The sequence below is a fragment of the Heterocephalus glaber genome, unplaced genomic scaffold (genome assembly GCF_053883595.1).
Source record: "Heterocephalus glaber isolate CG9 unplaced genomic scaffold, H.glaber_assembly_v1.0 deba00000809, whole genome shotgun sequence".
In the NCBI taxonomy this organism is placed as follows: Eukaryota; Metazoa; Chordata; class Mammalia; order Rodentia; family Bathyergidae; genus Heterocephalus; species Heterocephalus glaber.
The window spans coordinates 7,790,400-7,812,664 of record NW_028258163.1 but is presented as its reverse complement, the minus strand read 5'-3'; the positions used below and the strand labels follow the sequence as shown (position 1 = coordinate 7,812,664).

The 22,265-nt window shown below is 37.7% G+C and overlaps 1 protein-coding gene across 3 annotated transcripts in view; it reads left to right on the top strand.

The window, feature by feature from the left end:
- The window catches only part of Cdin1 (CDAN1 interacting nuclease 1), a 311,052-nt gene that overhangs the window by 243,576 nt on the left and 45,211 nt on the right, over positions 1-22,265 (top strand). For 2 of the 3 annotated variants that reach the window (XR_015449760.1, XR_015449761.1), the window contains exon 12: positions 420-500. Coding sequence is in view for 1 of the 3 variants with exons in the window: in XM_087207451.1 (XP_087063577.1) it covers positions 420-459 (40 nt within the window). In the remaining 2 variants the exon portion in view is untranslated. Of the gene's footprint in view, positions 1-419; positions 16,544-22,265 lie in introns of those variants that run through there. The other variant, XM_087207451.1, reaches the window with a different exon arrangement.

Sequence of the window (22,265 nt, the reverse complement as noted above, 5' to 3'; positions counted from 1 at the left end):
TCAAAGGCTTATCTTTTATCTTTATATTTCTACTTTAAAAATAGTTTACCTTAAAACCATGTGAGGCCTCAAATCAGTGTGTTTCACTCACCAGTTCTGGGATATTCAGTGGAACTATTAGATTAATTGCAAATACTACTTCTAACTGCTCACTTTTGTAATGCTAAAATGATGACAAGTATTTCCTGCCCAGAGAAGTGGTTGGTGGCTTAGGAAAGAAGGGTTCTTTGGTCATTTGCCAGCAGGATCCGACCTTTGGAGGGACACTGTCCAGGAACTTCTCAGTGGGTGTTTCCCTTGTTAGTCATTAATTCCTACTATATTATCATTTGAAAGCTAAAGGCATTTGGCATATTTCCTCATATTTTAGGAACTTGTAATACAAAAAGTACTGAAACTTCACATTTCTTCTTTGCCAGTTTCCCAGGGCTTCATCTCTTGGGACTCTTTGGTACGTGATTTCTTCTTTGAACATCTGCAGAGAAATGACCCCAATACAGGTATCTGTGACACCAGGTACTCTTTGACTCCATGCATAACCCTATCTTGTATTTCTAACCATAAGGATACTTAAGGCACAAATGTTTATTGAATCCCTGATTTGTATTTAGAAGTACCATACCTGAGGTGCTGTGAATTTTTAAATGCAATAAAAGTTCACTCTTGGAGAAAAATAATTATTACTTGTCAAAATGGAAAAAAAAAAACCAAAAGATTTGGAAATTTCAGAAAAGACAATCAAAATGTGAAACAGAAAAAGGGAAACGTGATGCTTTTAGTAAGATTTTTAACCATAGATTTTATTCAGCAAATAGTTTTATATTTGCTTATAGTGGCAGAATTCACTGCTATTGAGAAGGATTCTGAGGCCAAGTTCAGCTCAGCAGGAAATAAGTTTATGGTCAGTTATGGGCACTAGTCTTTGAAGTGGGTAATGACCACATGGATGCCACATATTTTCCATTCCTGCCCTGAACCATTCATTTCTAATGCAAATATGAGTAAGTTCTAAGCATTTGGAACAGAATTCATAACTGTTCACTGACCAAGTAATAAAACAATCAGTAACATTTCCCATGGTTCTGAAACATCAAGTGAGATGCCTGTTCATGGCTAACATCTATCTACAATTCAGATAAGCCAAGTATATTGATAGGAACATGATTTGAAAACACAATACACACTAAAAAAGCAGAGAAAATTATTTCAGTAAACTAAAGGCCTACAAGTTAAGTGATATTATTGATGAGAAGAATTGAGTGTCTATATTATTATTGATGAGAAGAATAGAGTGGCTCTCCGTAAAGATTCTGAGACTTGGGGATTATCTTACCTTAGATGCCTTTATATCTTCCCCAGTTTGGGGGGGGAGGGGGTTGGTTTTTGTTTATTTCCGTTTTTACCCCAAAGTAGAGTTGTAATTCAAGGTCAGTGGCAGATTCTTGTCTTTTCTATTTCATGGCCTTCTTATCATCTAGCTATCAGTTTCCTTCTTTGCATTTTATAAGGTATTGTTACAGTTTGTGTCTAGATGTCTCCCCAAAGCCTCATGCAGTCATAGGTGGGGCTTTTTCAAAGGTGGATGAATCTAGAGTGTATGATTGGTTGATGGTGTAATGCTAGGATTAAAGGTGCTAGGATTAAGGGTGGGTAATTGCTAAATCAGTCCACTGATTAGTTTGGCACTGCCCTAATCCTGGTAGCCAAGACAGAATATAAAAAGAGCAGGAAAAAGCTGCTAGGGTCCTTCACTTGCTTTGCTACCTTCTGTTCGGCTATTACTCCTGTTTCTCCTCTGCAATCCCTGTCTGCCCTGCCACCCTGCCTTGGAGCCAGCGGATTAGGGACTGAAACCTCTACAAACTGGGAGCTAAGTAAGCCTTTCCTCCTTTAACTTTGGGTGCCAAGTATTTTGTCTCAGCAATGTGAAAAGTATCTAAGACAGGTATTGATTGTTTATTTATAATATTGGTTTAAAATATGCTCCCATCAAAAGCACTAAAATATTTTCAAGGATGAAGAAGATAAGTATGCTTTATATACTAATGTGATTTTTGTTAATACGCTTGCTGTTAAGCCATAAATAATTTTCCTAAAACCTTTTAGTTGTATCAGTTTATTCTGGTAGCTAAAATAATGACAATTACTGTATGTGGAAAATTAGTAGGTAAAAATTTTAAAGTATTATGCCTTGTGCTAATTTGCATAGAAGAATCCATTTTGCTTTTTTGAGTTACAATTTTTTAAAGTTTTTCAATTAATGAAAACAACAACAAAACATAATAAAGGATAATTAAAAAGCAGAACAATGAAAAAATGGTGAAGCAGACATGAGTACATTATGTATTAATAGAAAATCAGACTTTGGGTGAATTATATTCATCATACTTGCTTCTCCACTATCCTTTAAAGTGATTCCCAGTGATAAAGAGGTTACAATGGCAGATTGGGGCCTGAGATGAAGGGAAAAAAAACAGGTGGGAATTAAATGTTTAGTCAGCTCCTTGACAATTTCCTATGAGCTATGCAGAAAGAAAAATTGAGCTTTTGGCAAAGTTGAGACAGATTTGAGTCATAGCCTCAGAATTTTAGAATTAGAAGGTAGCAGAGGCCTCATTTTACAGAAATTGAAGACTAGAGAGATCAAATGACTTGTCCTACTTAATGAGAGGCTGAATCAGAATCTACCTCCTACCCTCAGTCCAGCGTCTTTTCTTCTATAAGGTTAATAATTTTTTTTTTTGGTACCGGGGATCGAACTCGGGTCCTTGTGCTTGCACAGCAGGCGGCGAAACCACTGAGCTAAATCCCCGGCCCTATGGTTAATAATTTTATTTCTGAGAAAATTTCCAATACCATAATTTATGTTTACAATGTATGAAGTAAAAGGCCATGGTATCTATTTTCATCAACATTCTTGGACCTTAAACAGAACCTTGTTTTGGCACTGCTCCTGACCTCCTTATGTCGAAGGTAGAGATCAACTGGGTTTTTAGCAGAAATAGTTTTTATTTCATTTTTGTCCTAAAACCCTTAACATTTGGTGACAACTCATTTCTTTACATTGTTGTCTAGACTAAGGATGTGCCACCAAGCATGAATTTGAAGACGTTTTTTCCCTCTGGGCAATTTGCATATTAATTTTATTTTTCTTCCACTGGAGATTTTTAAAAAGTCTCCACAAATGTTATGCTTACCATCTTCCTTCATGGAAGGAGAAGATAATATTTAAACCTACTGATCATCACCAGGAGTAACTAGCATGTAATATTCTAGAACCATAGCCAAGAGATCTTGGTGCTTTGACAACAAGGCTGGAATCCTTCTCTTTCCAACTATAAACAACCAGACTTGCTTCAGTTTCTTCATTTGTAAAATTGAAATAATACCTATCACACAGGACTGTTGTGAACATTAAATAAGATTAGTCCTTAATACATCATAAATCACAGCTCTAAGGAAACTATTGTCATATTATAGTTTTATATATTAGTTACTAATAAATTACTGTTACCATAGAATCCATTTAATAAAATATATACCTTATTTTAAAACTATTTTCTATGTTCGTATAAAAATCACTGTCAGGTAGTTTGGCTTATTATTGCTTTTTCTAACACTCATTTAGGGAAAAAAATTCCCAAAAGTTAAGAAACAAGCAGAACAAGATCCTTGTTTGAAGGTGAGGACATGTCAAGTTGATTGTATTTCCAGACAGATGTCTTGTTGAACATTCTTCTCTTCAGAAGAGGAGCTCAGAGGCAGTGAGCTCATGTTTCTTTTGATGGTGACTGAAGCCATAAATACCACTTCAGTGGTCACACAATGCAGAAACCAAGTAGTACCTACACTATCTGATGGCCCAAATCCTCTGGGCACTAGATGAGCTCCAAAACGTGCATGACTTTGTCATGACAGAAAAGCTTTCTTTTTTTTTAATTTGGTACCAGGGATCGAACTCTGGTCCTTGCGCTTGTGCAGCAGGCAGTAAAACCACTGAGCTAAATCCCCAGCCCCAGAAAAGCTTTCTTTAAAGAGATTGAAATTCCCTTACAGCCAGAATCGTGGAAAGAACTAAGTTTGCAAACCAAAACACCACTGTACTTTCTCTGAGCCACTGTTAACTCAGTGAAAGAAAGCGTAAATGCTCTTTAAATTTGATGTTTGAAAAAACAAGGTAGAGGATAAGGAATTTAGGGAAATTTCTAGTTTGTCCCCGATAACACTCTTTGGGGTGGTTTTTTAAAATGTGTCTTTGGCCAGCATGCCACTCTTAAACTAAACCTCATTAGATCACAGGAAGTTGAACAGTTCCTAACCAATTGAACAAATATTGGTGCTTCCCTCACAAAACAGGCCAGTCTTAGATGTTGGAGACAGATTCTGAATCAGCTTCTCTTTGGCAGCTGAAAGCACTGCAACAATGTTGGGCAGGGAAAGACTCCTTTCATCTGGGGGCTTCAGAGTATTTTGCAAACAATGAACCTAAGCTTCACAGCACCCTTGCTAGGTAGATGAATGCTCTTATGTCCTTTTCTGAGAATCTAACAAATTTAGCTTTCCTTCTTATTGAAGTTGCTTATTATTTTGCAACAAAAAAGGCGACAAAAAAAAAAGCTTGTTCTGAAAAGGCTACATGATTTCTCTATTCATAATAAGTGACATTTGGAATCTGAAAAATATGTTTAAATATTAAAATGTGTGCCCACCCAATCATGGAAAATAAATCGTAGCGTGAATTGCCTAGTATTATGATTAAGATCTAAAATGTCCCCCAAAAGTCTCATGTGTTCAGAGGTGGGGCTCTTAGAAGGTGACTGGACTGTGTGACGGCTGTGCTCGTCAGTGGGTTCATCCCTGGACCAGTTTATAGCACAATAACCTGTTAAGGGAGGGGTCCACTTGGAGTAGGCGGGTCCCTGGGGCCTGCCTTTGGCAGATATGTCTCACTCTGGCTCCTTCTTCCTCTGCTTCTGGCTACCACCACAATGTGAACAGTTTTCGTCTGCCACACCCTTCTACAGGAGCCAGCCACCCATGGACTAAAATCTCTTGAAACTGTGAGCCAAAATGAACCTCTGCTCCTTTACATTGCAAGTGTTATTTTGTCCTTGCAACACAAAGCTAACACACCCAGACTGACCAATTAACATGCAAAAGATGGCTTTCTACGGGTGCTGGTGATATCTCTTAATTAGTGTTAATTAGTTGATATCTCTTAATTAGTGTTAGTTAATTGGAAAACAAAAATGCTGCAGTGACCTATCAATACAGAGATTCCCTTGGAATCTCTGTCCACACTTCCATCTTCATTGTGGGGAAAGAACGACTTAAAGGAAAGTAGCGTTATACATTACTAAAGTTTCATGGGGCTTCAATGACCCCTTCTCTTGCTGATCTATTATTGCATAAATTAGGAAAGGGAAAATTGAAGAAGGCAAAAACTCATTTTCTTTTTTAGTAAAAGTTTAACAGAACTAATAGTCCTTGAGGATAATTTTGAAGCGGGCTCCTTTTGCATGGTAGACTGCATGGTGTAAAGATAATTCAGGCTCTTTCTATATCTGAATTTGTAATTTTCAAATTAATTAGCATTTGACTCAACCTGACATCACATCTGTTAAAAACATGAAGCCTGACACAAACTTTCCTGAAATGTCTTGATCTGATTATTACCTCACCTTGATTTAAGTTTATAACACAGTGACATCAAATTATACAGAGTGACCAAAACATTCATTCTTCTAGCCCATAAGTGTTTGGAGATATAATGAGGAAAAGGTTTCTTAACTTCTGTGGAAACCATCACTCCCCATGGGCTGGAACAGGAATCTTTCCAGAAACAGCCTGATTGCAGGCCTCCCCATATAGGTCAGAAGTCGATATGACCACCCTAGGAGGACTGAAGTCGGCTCCAGAGCAGCTCGTAAACCCTCGGAATGAAATCTCAGAGAATTCATTGTTACACAGTGAATAAAATTCAATCTCTCCCTCTCTTCTCTCTCTCTCTCTCTCTCTCTCTCACACACACACACACACACACACACACACACACAACTTAATCCTTTCTAACAGAATGGAATTTTAATCAGGAACTTGAAGAAAATGCTTTAGTATAACCCATGGAGACCGGGCCAATAATGAGGAGGCAGTACCATCTTAGTTGGTAAAAATAAACAAACAAACAAAAAACTCTATTGTGAGGTTTCAGAGAAAGCCTGTCTTCCCTGATAATAGGGAAGGAAAATCCCCTTTCTGTCATCCCTTTCTTTTAACATTAGGGTAGAACATTGAGAGCTATGGTGGTCATCTGTGACCCTGCAGAGAAGGCTAAGAAATCACCAGAAACCACCTGAACTGCTGAGTCCATGTTAGTACTGCTGATCCTTACCATATAAGCCACCAGGAACTCATCTTGTTTCAACTGTTATTCACTAGACCTTATGTTACATTCATCCCAATGTACTCCTGACAAAGGAATCTTGTAAATTACTTGAATAAGGCCCTTGGTAATTTCTCATCCTGCCATATGGGAGCGATATTTGAAATGTCTAACAGAGTTATTGATTGCTCAAAACATATCCAGAGACACAGGTCCCTAAGCAATCTAAATTCTAAGAGGGGTAATTCACTTTAGAGAACAGACAAACCCATCAATGTATTATGCAGCACCCCAGTCAAATGCATTATATAGGGATTCTTTGAAAATCTGTCATGTCTGCACCAGAGTTGAAAGGACATTATTATTCATATTGACAGCATAATTTAAAAATTAGTTATGGAGCTGGGCATGGTGATGTAACCCCAGCTCTTGGACGGCTGAGGCAAGAGGATTGCTGCAAGTTCAAGGCCAGCCTGGGCTGCATAATGAGCTCAAGGCCAGCCCAAATTACATAGTGAGACCCTGTATCAAAAAGCAAAAAAAAAAGTTATGAAGAGTAAAGGGGCCCTTTTAGAGAACCATGAAAACAAATCCTTTGCAATATATGCAATCATTTTGGAATAACCATTCCCCCCCGCACCCTCTTCTCACACACAACAGAACATTGTTTTCATTGAATTATTCAATTGAATTATATTGTCCAAGTTCTCTATTTTCCAGCACATTTAAAATATTGCAATGATAAAGGTTGTCCCTACTCTGCTAAGCACTTAATATGTGTCTAATTCAAACAGATATGATTATCTATTAAAGAGGAGATAGAGCCTAGTCATGATACCCAGGACCATTGGTGGCAGATATCTAGGTTCTAATTGTAGATCCAGCTCACACAAGCTGTCTGCATTTAGGAAGTTACTTGGCCTCTTTGGTGCCACATTTGTCTCATTTATAGCAATAGAGATAATAAGTCCTCCTGCATACATGTTGTAAAGATTAAAGTATTTAATATATGTGGAATACTAATAACAGAACCTAGACTCAGTAAATAATTGATAAATGTTATCAATCACTAGTACCCTTTCCCCAGATAGGATCATTGAAGCTCACACAAGTTAAGTGACTTGTCCAAATTTTTCCAGCCAGTAAAAGATTTGAACAGTCATTTTGCCATGAAGAGATATGCCATATAAGTACATGAAAAGAAGCCTGACATCATTAGTCCTTAGTAGTATCAATGAGATACTACTATGCACCTATTAGAATAGTCCATACAAAAAAACTGATATTATAAAATGTTGAAGAAAGATATGGAGCAACTAGAACTCTCATATATATAGCCAGCCAATGGGAATGCAAAATGCTATTTTGTTAAACAATTGGTCAGTTTCTTATAAAATTAAATACAGTTATTGTATAACCCAGGAATTCTTTTAGTCATTTACCTACATGAGATGACAAATAATCTCACAGAAACTTCTCTGCAAATATTTATAGTGCTATTCATGAATGCCAAAAGCTAGAAATGAACAAAAAGGGAAGTAATTATTAATACATACCATGACATGGATATATCTACAGAGAATTGTAAGAAGACCCTACCTTCAGACTCAAATATTATACACTATATGATGCAATTTATACAATATTCTTTAAAAAGACAAAAAGTACAGGGACAGAAATCAAAGCAATAATTGCCAGGAGTTGAGCTGGAGAGGAGGAAATTAACTACAGGGTCCAGAGAGGATGTTTTAGGATGTTGGCAATATTCTCTAAATTCTTGTGGTAGTTACACAATGCATAAATTTCTCAAAATCCATAGAACTGTCCAAAACATGATGTACTCTTTGTAAATTTTACCTCAATAAAACAAAAAAGCAAATAAATGTAAACTTTTCAAAATAGATTAATACTATTTCAAATGAGATTTTTAAATTTTGGTAATATTCTGACAGTATATAAGTTAAGCTTTTTCCTGATTCAACTTACTATTCTATAAAATATTAACTATATCATCATACTAATTGAACTCAAAGTAGGTATATACTATTTATAGGCAAAGGGGGCCACTGAGCCAAAATTTAGAAGAATAAATTGTATTCAAGCCAAAATAAAGAAAAAATATATCCTGCTTCTCAGCTTTGGGCAAAATATTTATTCCACACAATTCAACAAGTAATTATTTGGCATATGTTACTTTAATCTATAAATTGGGCCATTTTACAGAATTTTTTTTTTTTTTTTTTTTTGGTACCAGGGATCAGACTCCCGACCTTGAGCTTGCACGGCAGGCACCGGAACCACTGAGCTAAATCCCGGCCCTTTACAGATTTTAAAGACACTAGATAGCCATTCTAGATTCCCAAGTTTAGATTACTTCTGAGTATGTTTAGAAATGCCTTCATGACATTACAGAATGTACTTCTAAGATAATATCTGGTGCAAAATAAGTAATAACTATTAGCTATCTTATTATTTAAATTTCCCCCACCCACCATTATTATCAAAGCTTAATAATATGTTGTAGTTGTCTTTGTTACTTACCCAGAAATGTTTCACCAGCACAGCCACACCCTTTCTTGTCCGGCTTTGCTTTTGTCTGGCGGGCTGCTGTCCCCCACATGGCCACGTATTTCCTAAGGGGAAAAGAAATGTGCCAAGGGGCACGTTGTAATTACTGTAAGGCAGTCATGGTGCTCCTCTTTCCTCACCAGTGCTTGATACTGCAAGGGCATATGATGCAATTCACACCAAAGGAAAATGAGAGAAAGTCTGCTGGAGGGCTTCCGGAAAAGCTTTTCCTTGCTGATCAAGAATCACAAAGGCAGAAACTGTCTCTTCTGCCCTTGTTGTGGTTGCATCTGATAGGGTACATGAACAGCTACAGCATCTGGTAACCAGTTGCAAGCCAGACTGCAGAGCAGCAAAGAGAGAAAAATGGAAAAGCCCAAGGTTCTGAGGCTATCACTGGATCCTAGAACTGCCTTGCTTCCACTTCTCCACAATTTGAGGTCATGGTTTTGGCTCTTTTAGCCAGATGGGTCCAGGTTTTCCGCTATTTGGAGCCAAAAACATCGTAATTGTTACATGTACTTACAGAAAATACTCTGTTTTCCACGGGATAGCAGGCAGGAACTAAGATCACAGAAAAGCAGGGCCCGCACATTTATGCTCTAGACCTTCAGCATATAGAATAATATTTATTTTATTGATGAAAACTAAGGGTTAAAATATCAATCTAAAAATGATAATAGTAAAAACTGGATGGAAGGTATATGGCAACTCTACTATCTTCACAACTTTTCTAAAAGTCTAAACTTTTAGAAGATTACAAGTTTAATAGAGGTTAAAAATAACAATAAATTGGGCTGGGGATTTAGCTCAGTGGTTTCGCTGCCTGCCTCACAAGCACAAGGTCCTGAGTTCGATCCCTGGTACCAAACAAAACAGTAAATTTAACAAAAAATGTGTGTTTTAAAGTGTGAAGTGCATTTGCATAACAATATTTTATATGTAAACAACTTCTATGGCAAAAATCTCTCCCTTTATGGTCATTCTCATGCCTATCCATACAGAACTAGAGCACTTGCTAAACATGTGCAGGGGTGCAGCAATTACTGTGACCACTCTGTAGATAAGAAAACAGCCGTACTGGAGAGGTGAAGTGAACTGCAGGAGGTCACACACTGATCAATGACAAAGCCAAGCATAGCACAAGTCCCCCATAAAGACAACTTTGTTTTTTTCCTTTCTCCCCCTGACAGGCAAGAATTTTTTTTTTACACAACCTCATGGACAAAGGAAATTTTCAACTTGGTGGAAACTATTCAATCTGGTACCACAGTGGTAATTCAAAAATCTATAAGATGAGGAATCTGATTTTTCTCACTTAATTTTACATAACTTGAAAATCAATTCATTGAGCAAAAGACTGTTAATATCCCAAATATCCCCAAATGCCTTGACTTTCACCAAATCTTAGCAAGCTGTGGTACACTTACAGTGCGCTTCAACTCAATAAAAAGCAAATGTCCTTTATGCAAATCTATTTCTTAAATAACTCATTTATTAGAATAAACTTATAAACTGGGAAAAATTATCATGTATCTCTTTCAACTTGTTTCTTCCATGTGAAACATTCTGATTTTGAAAGGTATTAGTTTAAATTTTTGTACATAAATTACGGGATATGATGAAGCCTGATCTGAATATAATGCAGTGGAGGTAGGGGCTGTGTAAAAACTTTGCTTTTCGTCAAACTGGGACACCAAGTCTTTTTTGATATAAAAAAGGGTAGAGGTTAATATCCATAAGGAGGGTATAGAGGCAAATAATTAAATCTAGAACATTAGTAATCTCACTCAGCAAAAACAAAACACCAGTAGATCATACCAGAGACCAAAAAGGGCTCTCCCAGGGCCGGGGATTTAGCTCAGTGGTTTCGCCGCCTGTTGGGCAAGCGCAAGGACCTGAGTTTGATCCCCAGTACCAAAAAAAAAAAAAATGAAGGCCTCCCCCCATGATGGGCATTTCCAAAGGAGACCGACAGCTGTCACTCTGTCATGATGGACAGCTCAACTGATCACAAAGTACACTGATGGAAGGTTGCCCAGGGACTCAAGGATAACTTTGTATTGACATAGTCATGATCCATGATTAGACCAATGGACTCAAGAGTAGGGGGGCATTTACCCCAGAAGACATACAGTAAAAGGATATTAGAACCTTTGTTTGCTTTTCAGTCTTAAGAAAAACTTAGTTGTACTAATATTTAATACATTTCACAGATTCTACCAGTATTTCCCAATGTTACCAAGTAAATATTAATAACATGAAGCAAGTTGTAAAGAAACATACATAGTTTAAGAGAGTGTACACAATTTTTCCCCTGACATCAGTATGTGATCAATCACAGCAAAACTCTGTAGGTAGTGTGTAAGTCTATCCACACTCATTTAAAAGAAATTACACAATGCCTTTGACAAATATATTGATCTGCTGTGTCTTAAGTACTTGCAAGGGACATGCTCACTTTTAACAGGTTTGCTATTGTAGTCTGGGCACAACAATCAGCAAAGCATACAACAGTCAAAGTCTGATGTGCCATTCCAGAAAGACCTAGATATTGCATTTATAAAATTAATATATCACCCCACAGAAGAGTAAAAATAAGAAACCAACTAATGTTGCAATGCTTTTTAATTTCCCCAGATCACAGCAGGCACTGTCCTATTCACTGATTTGTAGAGGCGTGATGACACACACTAAAATGGAAGACAGGATATAAATAAGTAAACCAATAAAGGTTCATGTCAGTTTTAAATAATGATAAGTGCCAGGGAGAAAGGAAAATAGAGAGATATGACAGATGAAAAAAAGATAGGGGAGGGGAGTACTTTATGTGCTTGAAAAAAGTGATGTAGGCAAAGACTTAGATGTCTTGGGTCAACTACTCTGGTACAGGGCTAGCATCAGTGAGGCCCAAAGACAGTCTGTGCTGCTCAAAAATGACAACCAGGCTGGTGTCTGGGTATAATGAGCAGAGAAGGAGAAGTATATAGGTAGGGACAGGACTGTGTATATGACTTCATAGATCCTGGTAAAGACTTTAGACTTTACTCTGAGTGCAGTTTAAGCAGTTCAGGCCACTGAGTACAGTTCAAGCAGAAAAGTGACAAGATGTGACTTGCATTTTTAAAGAGTACTCCAGCTATGAGGCAAGTAGATTTTAGGAAAAAAGAGGAAGCAGAGATCAGGCAAGAAGCAGCATTGTTCAGGATAGCCAAAAGGTAGCCCCAGGTGTGCATTGATGGACTAATAGATAAGCAAAGTGTGGTATATCCATAAGTGAAATATCATTCAGTCTTAGGAAGGAGATGCTACTATGAGAGTAAACCCTGAGAAAATCGTGTGATGGGAAATGAATCAGTCACTAAAAGAGAAATATTTCATGATTCCATTTATTTGAAGTGCATGGTGTATTGGTCAGCTTTTTGTTGCCAAGAGAAAACATTTAACATTAAACATGTAACATTAAAAGCATTAAAAACACTTAACAATAAAAACACTTAACATTAAAGGACAAAAGGTTTATTTTTGGCTCATGATTTCATAGGTTTCCGTTCATGGTGAGCTGGCTCCGAGGTGGAAACATCATGGTAGAAAGGTGTGGTAGAGGAAAGATACTTACTTCTTCCTAGGCAGGAAGCCAAGACAAGGGAAGAACCAGAGAGAAAGGGACCAGAGACCAGATACAAGCTTCTTGCCACCAATGACCTTCTTCTTCCACCAGGCCCCTCCTCCTAACAGCACACTCAGCTGATCTAATGACCTTCCAAAAGCTCCGTCTTTGAACATAAGAACCTTTGGGAGGACATTTATATCCAAACAATAACTCCTACAGTAATTAAATTGATAGAGACAAAGCAGAATGGTGTTTCACACAGGAGAAATGCAAGTTGTTTAATGGGTTCAGAGTTTCAATTTGGGAAAATGAGCATGTTCTCTAGACAGATAGATGGTGTGATGGTTGCACAGGAGGGTGACTATTTAATTCCAGTGAACTGTATAATCCAAAATAGTCAAAATGATAAATGTTATATATATTTACCATAATAAAAGATTGAAGAAAGAAAGAAAGAGACCAGGCAACAAATGATAGTATCCTGGAGTAGGTCAGTAGAAGTAGGTAGATAAGGGATATATTTTGGAGGTAGAATGTAAAGACTTCATAAATTAGAGAAGACAGGGAAGAATGAAGGTGAGGAGAAACAAAAGACAAGGTTTTTATTAAGTGGTTAGATGGTGATTTTATCTGCAGGGTTGACGAAGGTCTGAAGAAGGAGTAGAATCAAAATCTAGAGTTCTGTCTTAGAAATAACAAGTTGGAGATGCCTACCACAACATAACCAAGTGGAAATGTCAAGTTCCTGATCAAATATCAACTCTGAACATCAGAAGGAACCCTATCCCGGAGAGGTGAATCTGGAAATCACTGTATATGAAGGGCCAAGAAGAACGTGTAGGAAAAGAAATTGGTCTTGCCGTTACAATGGGCTTGGAAGTTCAGAGTATATTATTTAATCCAAGAAAGCAGAACAGCTTTGAACATAAACTACTTCAACAATTTCTCTTATGAATGAGGTAAGATGAGAAGAAAATACAGTCCTCATGAAACCCCTGAAGAACTCTCTGCTCTCTTCAACTCTGGTGAGCAGTTACGTATGAATGATTGTGAACTTTAATGTCTCTTCCACCTCTTTTCCATTTGCTTTGTAATAATAACTAACTTCCCCTATGTAGCTATCGGCTTTCCAACTGATATGTCCCCAAATGAAGAACATGTGTAACAAATATTTGTCATTGCTACAATTAAAGCAGTGCTCTGTACATAAAAGACATTCAATATGTGTGTGCATCCCTTAGGGGAACCAGGAGGATTGTTCTCCAATAAGGAGAAGAGTTTCTTGTCCTGGGGAAAACAGTAGGATGAAATGGGATATTGCAATTATTGACCCTTTTGTTCTGGAACAACATCCTACTTTTTTTTTTTTTTAACTAAATTACCTAGAAACAAGACAACGCTATAAATTATTCAAATGAAATGACAAATTCAAAAGGTCAGTGCCACTTCTTCACTGGGAACTAAATCTGTTTGGCACAATAGGAGCTTGAGAAGTTACTCATTAGTAGAGATTTGATTTAATTTTTTTTTTCAAAGAATCCTGATTATCATAAACTGATGGGCAGGAGACTCTATGGATCAATGCACTCTGCTATTCCATGTCAGGTCAAATTCAGAACAGAGCAGCAGCTCTCATCACCTACACTCATTCACTCAACAAACATTCACTGAGTGTCTCTCACGGGCCAGGTACACGTCAATAAGGCTTATCCTCAATTCCCAAGTAACTCAGAGTATGTTCACGGTCTGGTAAGATGTTACTGCCTGGGAATGGTACATAGGGCAAAAGCAAGGTTTTCTCCAAAGCAGAACTTATTTAGTTAGGAACCTTTCAAATGTTTCATATAAAAACCCAATTCATAGCTGTTATGGTTTATATCTAGCTCTCCCCCCAAAGCCTCAAGCGCCCATAGGTGGGGCTTTCGGGGAGTGATGGGATCATGAGGCACGATGCTCATGTGCACATTAATCCACTGTGTGTGATGTTGCGAGTGTGATGCTTTGATGGTGGGAGGCAGTGGGGCACTGGGGCATGGTCTGGGAGGCTCTGCCTCCCTTCTCGCTCCTCCTGTGATCTCTCTGTGCTTCCTGTCTACCATGACATGAGCAGCCTTTCCTCTGCAGTGCCCCTCTTCCATCTGCCTTGAAACCGATGGACAGTGGACTGAAACGTTTACAAACTGTGAGCCAAATAAACCTCTCCCCTTTTAAGTTGTGGGTTATGTAGCATTGTGTTCCAGCAATGAGAAAAGTGACTAAGACAGTAGCTAAATACTGTGTGACTAAAGGAAGATTCCTCCCAGCCTAAGACTCATGATGATGACATATGTCACAAGCAGCAGCTTGTTCCAGCGATGTTGAAATATCCAGAGAAAGAATACCTTTCAGAAGAGCAGTGATCGAAACAGAAGTTGCAAGAATAAGAAACAGAGGGAAGCAATGGGCAGTGCACATCCAGCATGGGCAGAATTCAGGAAGAAAGTCTCTCTCGTGGAAGTGAGGCATTGGGTTAGCAAGGCCAATTAAATTGGAATCGTACACTAATCGTATTCCAGTTCTATACACATCAAGCATATTTCTCATTACATTTTGGATTCTCACTTATATTTCTCTTTGCCTGTGAGAAAGCAAATCAACCTCGTATCTATGCTTTTTGAAGAGTCTTGCTATGTTGCCCAGACTGGTCTCAAACTCCTGTGTTCCAGTGATGCTCCTGCCTCCACCTCTAGCTGGGACTGTAGGCACACACCACTGGGTCCAGCTTATATTTTGTATTTTTAATTAAGTAAATTGGAATTTTAGTTTACATATAAGATGAATGTGTGCTTGGCTTCTGTGACTCTGAGTGTTGAATAGTTTGAATTTCAGAGCTTGCACCGAGGTAAATGCCAAACTGGGAGGTTCTTTGTCAACCAGCCAGCTTCTCCAAGTGATACCCTATCCAGGGCATAGTTGTACTTTCAAGCCCCAACAGAATTCCCTAGAGATGCTAAATCTTGCCATGCCTGTTAGTAATACTTCTTTGTCTTTGACATTTTCTTTTTTCCTTAGTGGGTAATCTTTTTTCTATTTGGGGTTTTTCTAGGCATGAATGGAGAAAAATGGTTATAATTTCTGTTTCAAGTTAAGATATTTTTCCTACAAGTCAGGAAGGGATTTCATGCCTGACATACAGATCCTTAGGCCCAGGATGCCAGGTGCTATATATTTCTGCTAATACTGGTGACAGTCATTATGTTCTTACTCTAAGAACCTGGAGATAAGTAGCAGCAGGAGTTTATGACATTCCTCCATGCAGAGGTTAAAAACATGAATAGGACATCTCCATATGATAGGTGATAGGTTACATAAACCTAAGACAACGGAGACAAACCAGCCTATATCTTTAGATTTGTGAGTTTTTCTAATGAAGGCTGTAAGATGTTAATTACTACAAAAAAAAATGCCTTTTGATTGCTTTCCTTTGCTCCTGATTAAAAAGAAAGCAAAACTGTAACACAGTTCTTAAATTTTAAACTGTATCATAACTGTTAATGCTTTTTTAACAATTCAGTTGATCACTGCAGGCAAATGGGTTTCTCATTCATAAATTCTCTGATTGTCAAAACAGTGTACATGATCGTTTATCACAATGTAATATATCTTAGAAAACAATCATAACATAAAGAAGACTTTATGTTAAGGACAGCCTATTTGGATATATTTTAAAAGCAAGCCTCAATTGGCTGTTTACTGATTTCTTGCTGTGAGCAACATAGCATTTTCTTTTGGAAGCGTTTAAGATTTTAGTTGCTCTGTGGTGTTGTATCTGAGTTTCTGAACTGTCTCCCTCCCTCCCTCCCTTCCTTGCTACCTCCTTCCTTTCCTTCCTTCTTTCCTTTTTTCTTCCTTCCTTCCTTCCTTCTTTCCACCTGCCTTTCTCTCTCTCTCTCTCTCTCTCTCTCTCTCTCTCTCTCTCTCTCTCTCTCTCTCTCTCTCTCTCTCCTTCCCTCCCTCCCTCCCTCTCTGCTTTGGCATTTGTGAATTTTTAAGTAAAAAATTTTTAACTTCTTATCTAAAAACCTTCATGTTTATAATTTTACAATAATTTATAACATTTGCAAATCACCCAAGAGTTTGTAGCTTATTATTTTATTTAGCGTATAAGAATGTCTAGTAGCAAATGAGAACCAAACTCTGAGTGAAGTACCATATGTTAGCTTATTGATGGACTATTAGTTTTTAAGGAATGTTGTAACAAATTACCATAAACTAGGTGGCTTAAAACAATAGAAATTTGTTGCTCTCTGTTTGGGAAGCCAGAAGTCTGAAGTCAAACTTCCAGCAGGTCCATGCCATCCCCACAGGCTCTAGAGATGGATCTTGCCTTGCTTCATCCAGCTTCTGATTATTGCCAGCAGTCCTTGGCTGTCCTTGACTTGCACACAGAGCACACCTATCTCTGCCTCTTTTTCCCCGGTGTTGTCAGTGTATATCCGGTGTCTCATCTCTTCTCACAGGGACTCCAGGCATATTGGATTAAGGTTTAACCTTAACAGTGAGTCCAGAGGGCTCAGGTCTGGGAACATGCTATGTATGGTATCCAGTCTGTCACTGAGTCACTGAATCACTGGGTTGTTTATCCAGGAGTCAAAGTTCCAGGACTCAGCATCTAAATGGCCAAGTTTGGGTCACACGGCCTAACTGTGCACAGCACTAGGGCAGACAAGGAGAGACTCTGTCCCTTTCAGGTACTATATTGTAAGGATATTCCTGGGTTAGCACCTCAGCAGAATGGAAGAAGCCATTCCCCAAAAGGAGCCAGATGAGATTAGAAAGAAAAAGTCAGATCTGGGCTGCCAGGTAGAGAAAGAGAGAGAGAGAGATCTATATATACATTTTCATGGCTGTTTACAAAACATGTGTGACCTAAAAAGAAAAAAAAATGAATTCTGCAAATTCACCACAGCACGTCTGCATGACATTAGGAAAACTGAATATACAATTCAAAAATCATTTGTCCAAAATGTTTGGGCCCAGATGCATTTCAAACTTTAGAATATTTCAGATTTTAAACAAACAATACAGTGCATGTACCATGTATTATGTAACATTCCAGCAAACTGTGCAGTTGCATCTTATATCAAATGCATAAATATTTCTGCAATGAATTTCTTGAATATTTATACTAAATAATAGAAAGGATCCAAAAAAACAATCTCATACTAGTTTAGGAACTAAATAAATTCAGGTCAGATAAAGATTTTCTGTCAAGTTTTTTTTTTTTTAATTGGAAGACTCGGATTTTACTTTTCCCTGAAACTCACAAAGCTACGAAGTCTAAGCAAATCCAAGTTAGGCCAGCCATAAAGCAACCCAGGTAATTCTATATAATCTACAACCTCCATTGAAACACAATCTGTAATCTACAATTTGCTTTATAAACTCTCCTACAGCTAGCAAATTAACTTAGCCTACAACCACTCTTTGAAGCCTTCAGCTGTTGTCATGTGGCCTTGAGCTCATGATCTATCCAAGAAGAATAAAAATCTGGAAGAATAAAAAAGCAGTTCTTTTCCAACAGCTACTTAGATATATGTTTATTCTATACATAGTTCAAATGAAAGTTAAATATCTGTGCATTAAATTCATTTCTATAATGCTAAAATTTAGTGGTCTTTATCTTTTGGTATATGAATTATTTTTTTCTCAGACTATAAAAAAATCTTTTTAAATGATCTGCATCTTCATTGTGTAAGAATGCCATTTTACCATATGACTGTGATCACTTTTACATGGAATGAAGATAAATTATTTATGTCCATAACAAGTGGTTTGATTTTTTTTCTTTTGGTTCTGATTTGATTTTTCAATTGTGGATGAATTGTTTTGTCTTATGCAGGGTATAATAAGACTCAGAGTGCAAACAGGAGAATTATTGCTCCCCTTTAAAAAATAAATTTTAACCGAAACTATTGTTAAATGTTGTGGAACCTATGACATATCATATTCACAGATAAGAATTAATAGTGTTAAAATGTCAATCCTCACTGAAGCAAAATACTTGAAGTGAAATCTCTCTTTTAGAAATTTATGGGTTAATTCTAAAATGTATGTGTGTCTATGTGCTGCCGAAGTGAACACTAAAATGTATGTGTGTAAATGCAAAGGACCTAGAATAGCCAAGACAATTTTGGAAAAGAGACAAAAGCAAATAACTAACCTACCTAATTTCAAGAATTAGTACAGAACTCTAGTAACCAAGAAAGTGTGCTAAAGACATGTGGATCAATAAAACCAACTAGAAAGTCCAGAAATAGATCTCCACTTGAATGCCAAGTGATTTTTGGCAAAAACACTAAAGTAATTCAATGCAAAAAACACAGTAGCCATTTCAAAAATTGGAACTAAAGTAACTATGTATTAATGAGGAGAAGGAAATTAATCCAGATCCCTACCTCACACCATATGCAAAAGTCAAGTCAAAATAGATGAGGCCTAAATACAGAAGATCAAATTTTTTAAAAAGTAGGACAGGGCCAGGGATTTAGCTCAGTGGTGCCGCCACCTGCCTCAAAAGCACAAGGTCCTGAGTTCAATCCCCGGTACCAAAAAATAAAAAGGAGGATAAAAATTGTTTGACATTAGAAAAGATTTCTTGGATCACAAAAAGCATGTATCGAGAGAGATGATAGAGTGGACTTCATCAAAATTAAAGATTTCTGCTCTTTGCAAGAAGCTGCTAAGAAAATTAAAAGGTGAACCATTCCCTAGGAGAAAACATCTATTTGACAAAGACTTAATTCCAAGATGTATTAAAAAACTTACAAATGCACAGTAGGACAAGCTATCTAATATTTAAAATTGAATAGGTGTGCGGGCAAAGCTCAGGGGTAGAGCTTTTACTTAGATGCATGAAGTCCTGGGTTGGATCCACAGCAGGGGAAAAAACACCTGAGAAAATGATTTGAACAGACATCAAAAAGAAGACATAAAAATTTTCCACAAGAAAAGGTATTCAACATTATTAATCATCAGGAAAAATGACAAAACCACAAAATGTGTACAACCATTAAAATGGCCAAAACTTTAAAGACTGACAATATCAACATTTGGTGAGAATCTGAAGCAATGGGAACGCTGCATGCTGCACCCACTGTGACACAATGTAATAATACCTTAAGATGTTAAACATACACTAACCCTTTGACTCAGCAGTCTCATCCCTACATATTCATCTAAGAGAAATGAAAACATGTCAACAAAGACTTGTAATAAATAAAGAACTTTATTCACAATAGTAAAAAAATGGGAAAAGTCCAAATTTCTATCAACAAATGAATGGATAAACACATTGTGTACATTTGTATAAAAAATACTGTTCAGCATTAAAAAGTATGTACCATTAGCATATGTAAAATCATGGATAAATCTAAAAATAAAGCTTAGTAAAAAATCCTGATACAAAAGATTATTAACTCACATGAAACACTTATAAAGCTATATCTAGTCTTTGAGAACATCAATAGTTTTATGGGGTTCAGGAGAAAAGAGACTGGGTGATTGGAGGCACAAAAGAATATGATGAAAATGTTCTATATTTTGATTGTGCTGATGGTTATGTAGAGTATACATTGGTTAGAATTATTTAAATTTTACTATTAAAGTGGATTCATTTTATTGTATGTAAATGACACCTCCTTGGAGTTTATGGTTTTCAAAAAACTGTATTAACTCTGGTCCCTGAGATTTTAATGCTCCAGCCCAAGGCAAGATGGGGTCTTTCCTAGGCTAGGTTGTAGCTCAGTGGTAGAGCACTTGCATAGCATGGGCAAAGCCTGGGTTCCATCCCAGCACAGAAAAAATGGAAAAGAGAGGACTTTTTAATAGTGTGCTGGTGGATCTGTAATCAATATGATATTCTTATTTGAAATATCTGAGAGAAACATTATTTAGAAACTTTACAGAAGTTAGCATACATTGAAGGGGTTATATACATTATCATAATTAACTGAAAAGGAAGTACATAAGAAGAAAGCCCTCATTTAAAAGTGAGGTAAGAGGGAGGATGCCCAAGAGCTACTGTAACAAAGAATCACAAAGCAAATGGCTTAAAACAATAAAAATTTGTTGTCTCCCAGTTCTGGAAGCTAAGATACAAGCCTGAAACCCAGGTGTCAGCGGGGGCCATGCTCCCCCTGAAACCTGCAAGGGACCCCTCCTTTGCTTCTTCCCAGCTTCTGCTGGTTTGCTGACACCTTTGGCCTTCAAGGTTAGCAGCTGTGTAACTCCAGTCTGCCTTTGTGATCCTGCAACAGTCTCCCCATCTACATAGTCACTTGGCCATCTCTGTGGGAGGACATCAGTAACATGGAATTCAGCCCACCCAATTCCACCATGACTTCATCCAGGTACTGAGTGTTATGACATCAACATACCTTTTGGGAGGGTTCTTGGGGAAAGTACAATTCAACAAATAACAAAATTGAAAATATTGAAATCACTTTTTATTTCCAATAAGCCCAAATAATCTCATTCTATCTCTTACTGACCAGAGGTAGATTTATTAACTCATTCATTTATCCAGTCATACACTCTTCATTTAATGAATGTGTATAGAGCACCTATAATGTACCAGGCAAGATGAATAAAAAGACCTACTGCTGTAGAACTTGGGTCCCATAAAAGGAAGAGTGCCAGTAAACAAACCCTTAAACGTTGTGGTTGCACCACCAGAGACATTTATTCAAAGTTCAAAGTTGTCAGAGAGAAGAAAGTGACTACATACTTACCTATTCTTGGGCATTTCCAGGAGACTGTGGCATCTGAGTTGAGGCCTCCAAGAAAGGCCTTCTTTCCCTAGGAAAGACATGGCAAGGGTTAGGGCACAAGGATTACTTTTTCCAGGCAAAGAGACTAACAGATCTGAAGACCTGGAGGTGTGAGGAGACTGTAGCAGGCTCGGGACATTGTGAGCAGGGTATTGGTACTGGGCTGTGCATTGCACAGGGTTATGAGGAGGCGCACAGAAAAAGCCCAAAAGGTTATCTGGGGCCACATAATGAACAGTCTTTTGTACCAGTGAAAATTAGATGTTAGTCCATGAAAAATAAAAAGCCAATTACAAGTTTTTTTAAGCAAAGAAGTAATGGTAAATACTCATATTTATAAGCAAAGAAGTAATAGTCATATTCATAGAGTGGAATTTACTAAAATGAGAGTCAAAAAAGTGAGACCGGCCAGGCGTGGTGGCTTTTATACCTGTAATCTCAACTACTTGAGAAGTTGAGGCAGGAGGATCACAAGTTCAAGGCCAGCCTGGGCAACATAGCTAGACTCTGTCTCAAAATGAATAAAAATAAAAGGGGCCTGATATAGCTCAGTGCTTGTTAGGGTTTATATCTAGGGTCCCCCTGAAGCTCATGAAACCATAGGTGAGGCTGTGGAGTGGTGATTGGATTTGGGGAGCAGTATCACTGGTTTGCTCTGGGAGGGGGAGTCTGGTCAGAGGAGACAGGTCACTGGGGACATGGCCTGGAGAGGTTTATCACTCCTCCCTGAACTCTGCTTCCAGGAAGCCGTGTCCTTCTCCCTTGCTGTCCTTCCTTGGAACCAGCCAACCATGGACTGAAACCTCTACAGACTGTGAGCCAAAATAAACCTTTATTCTTTTGAGTTGCAGATGTCAGGTATTGTGTCTCAGGGCTGAACAATGTGACTATG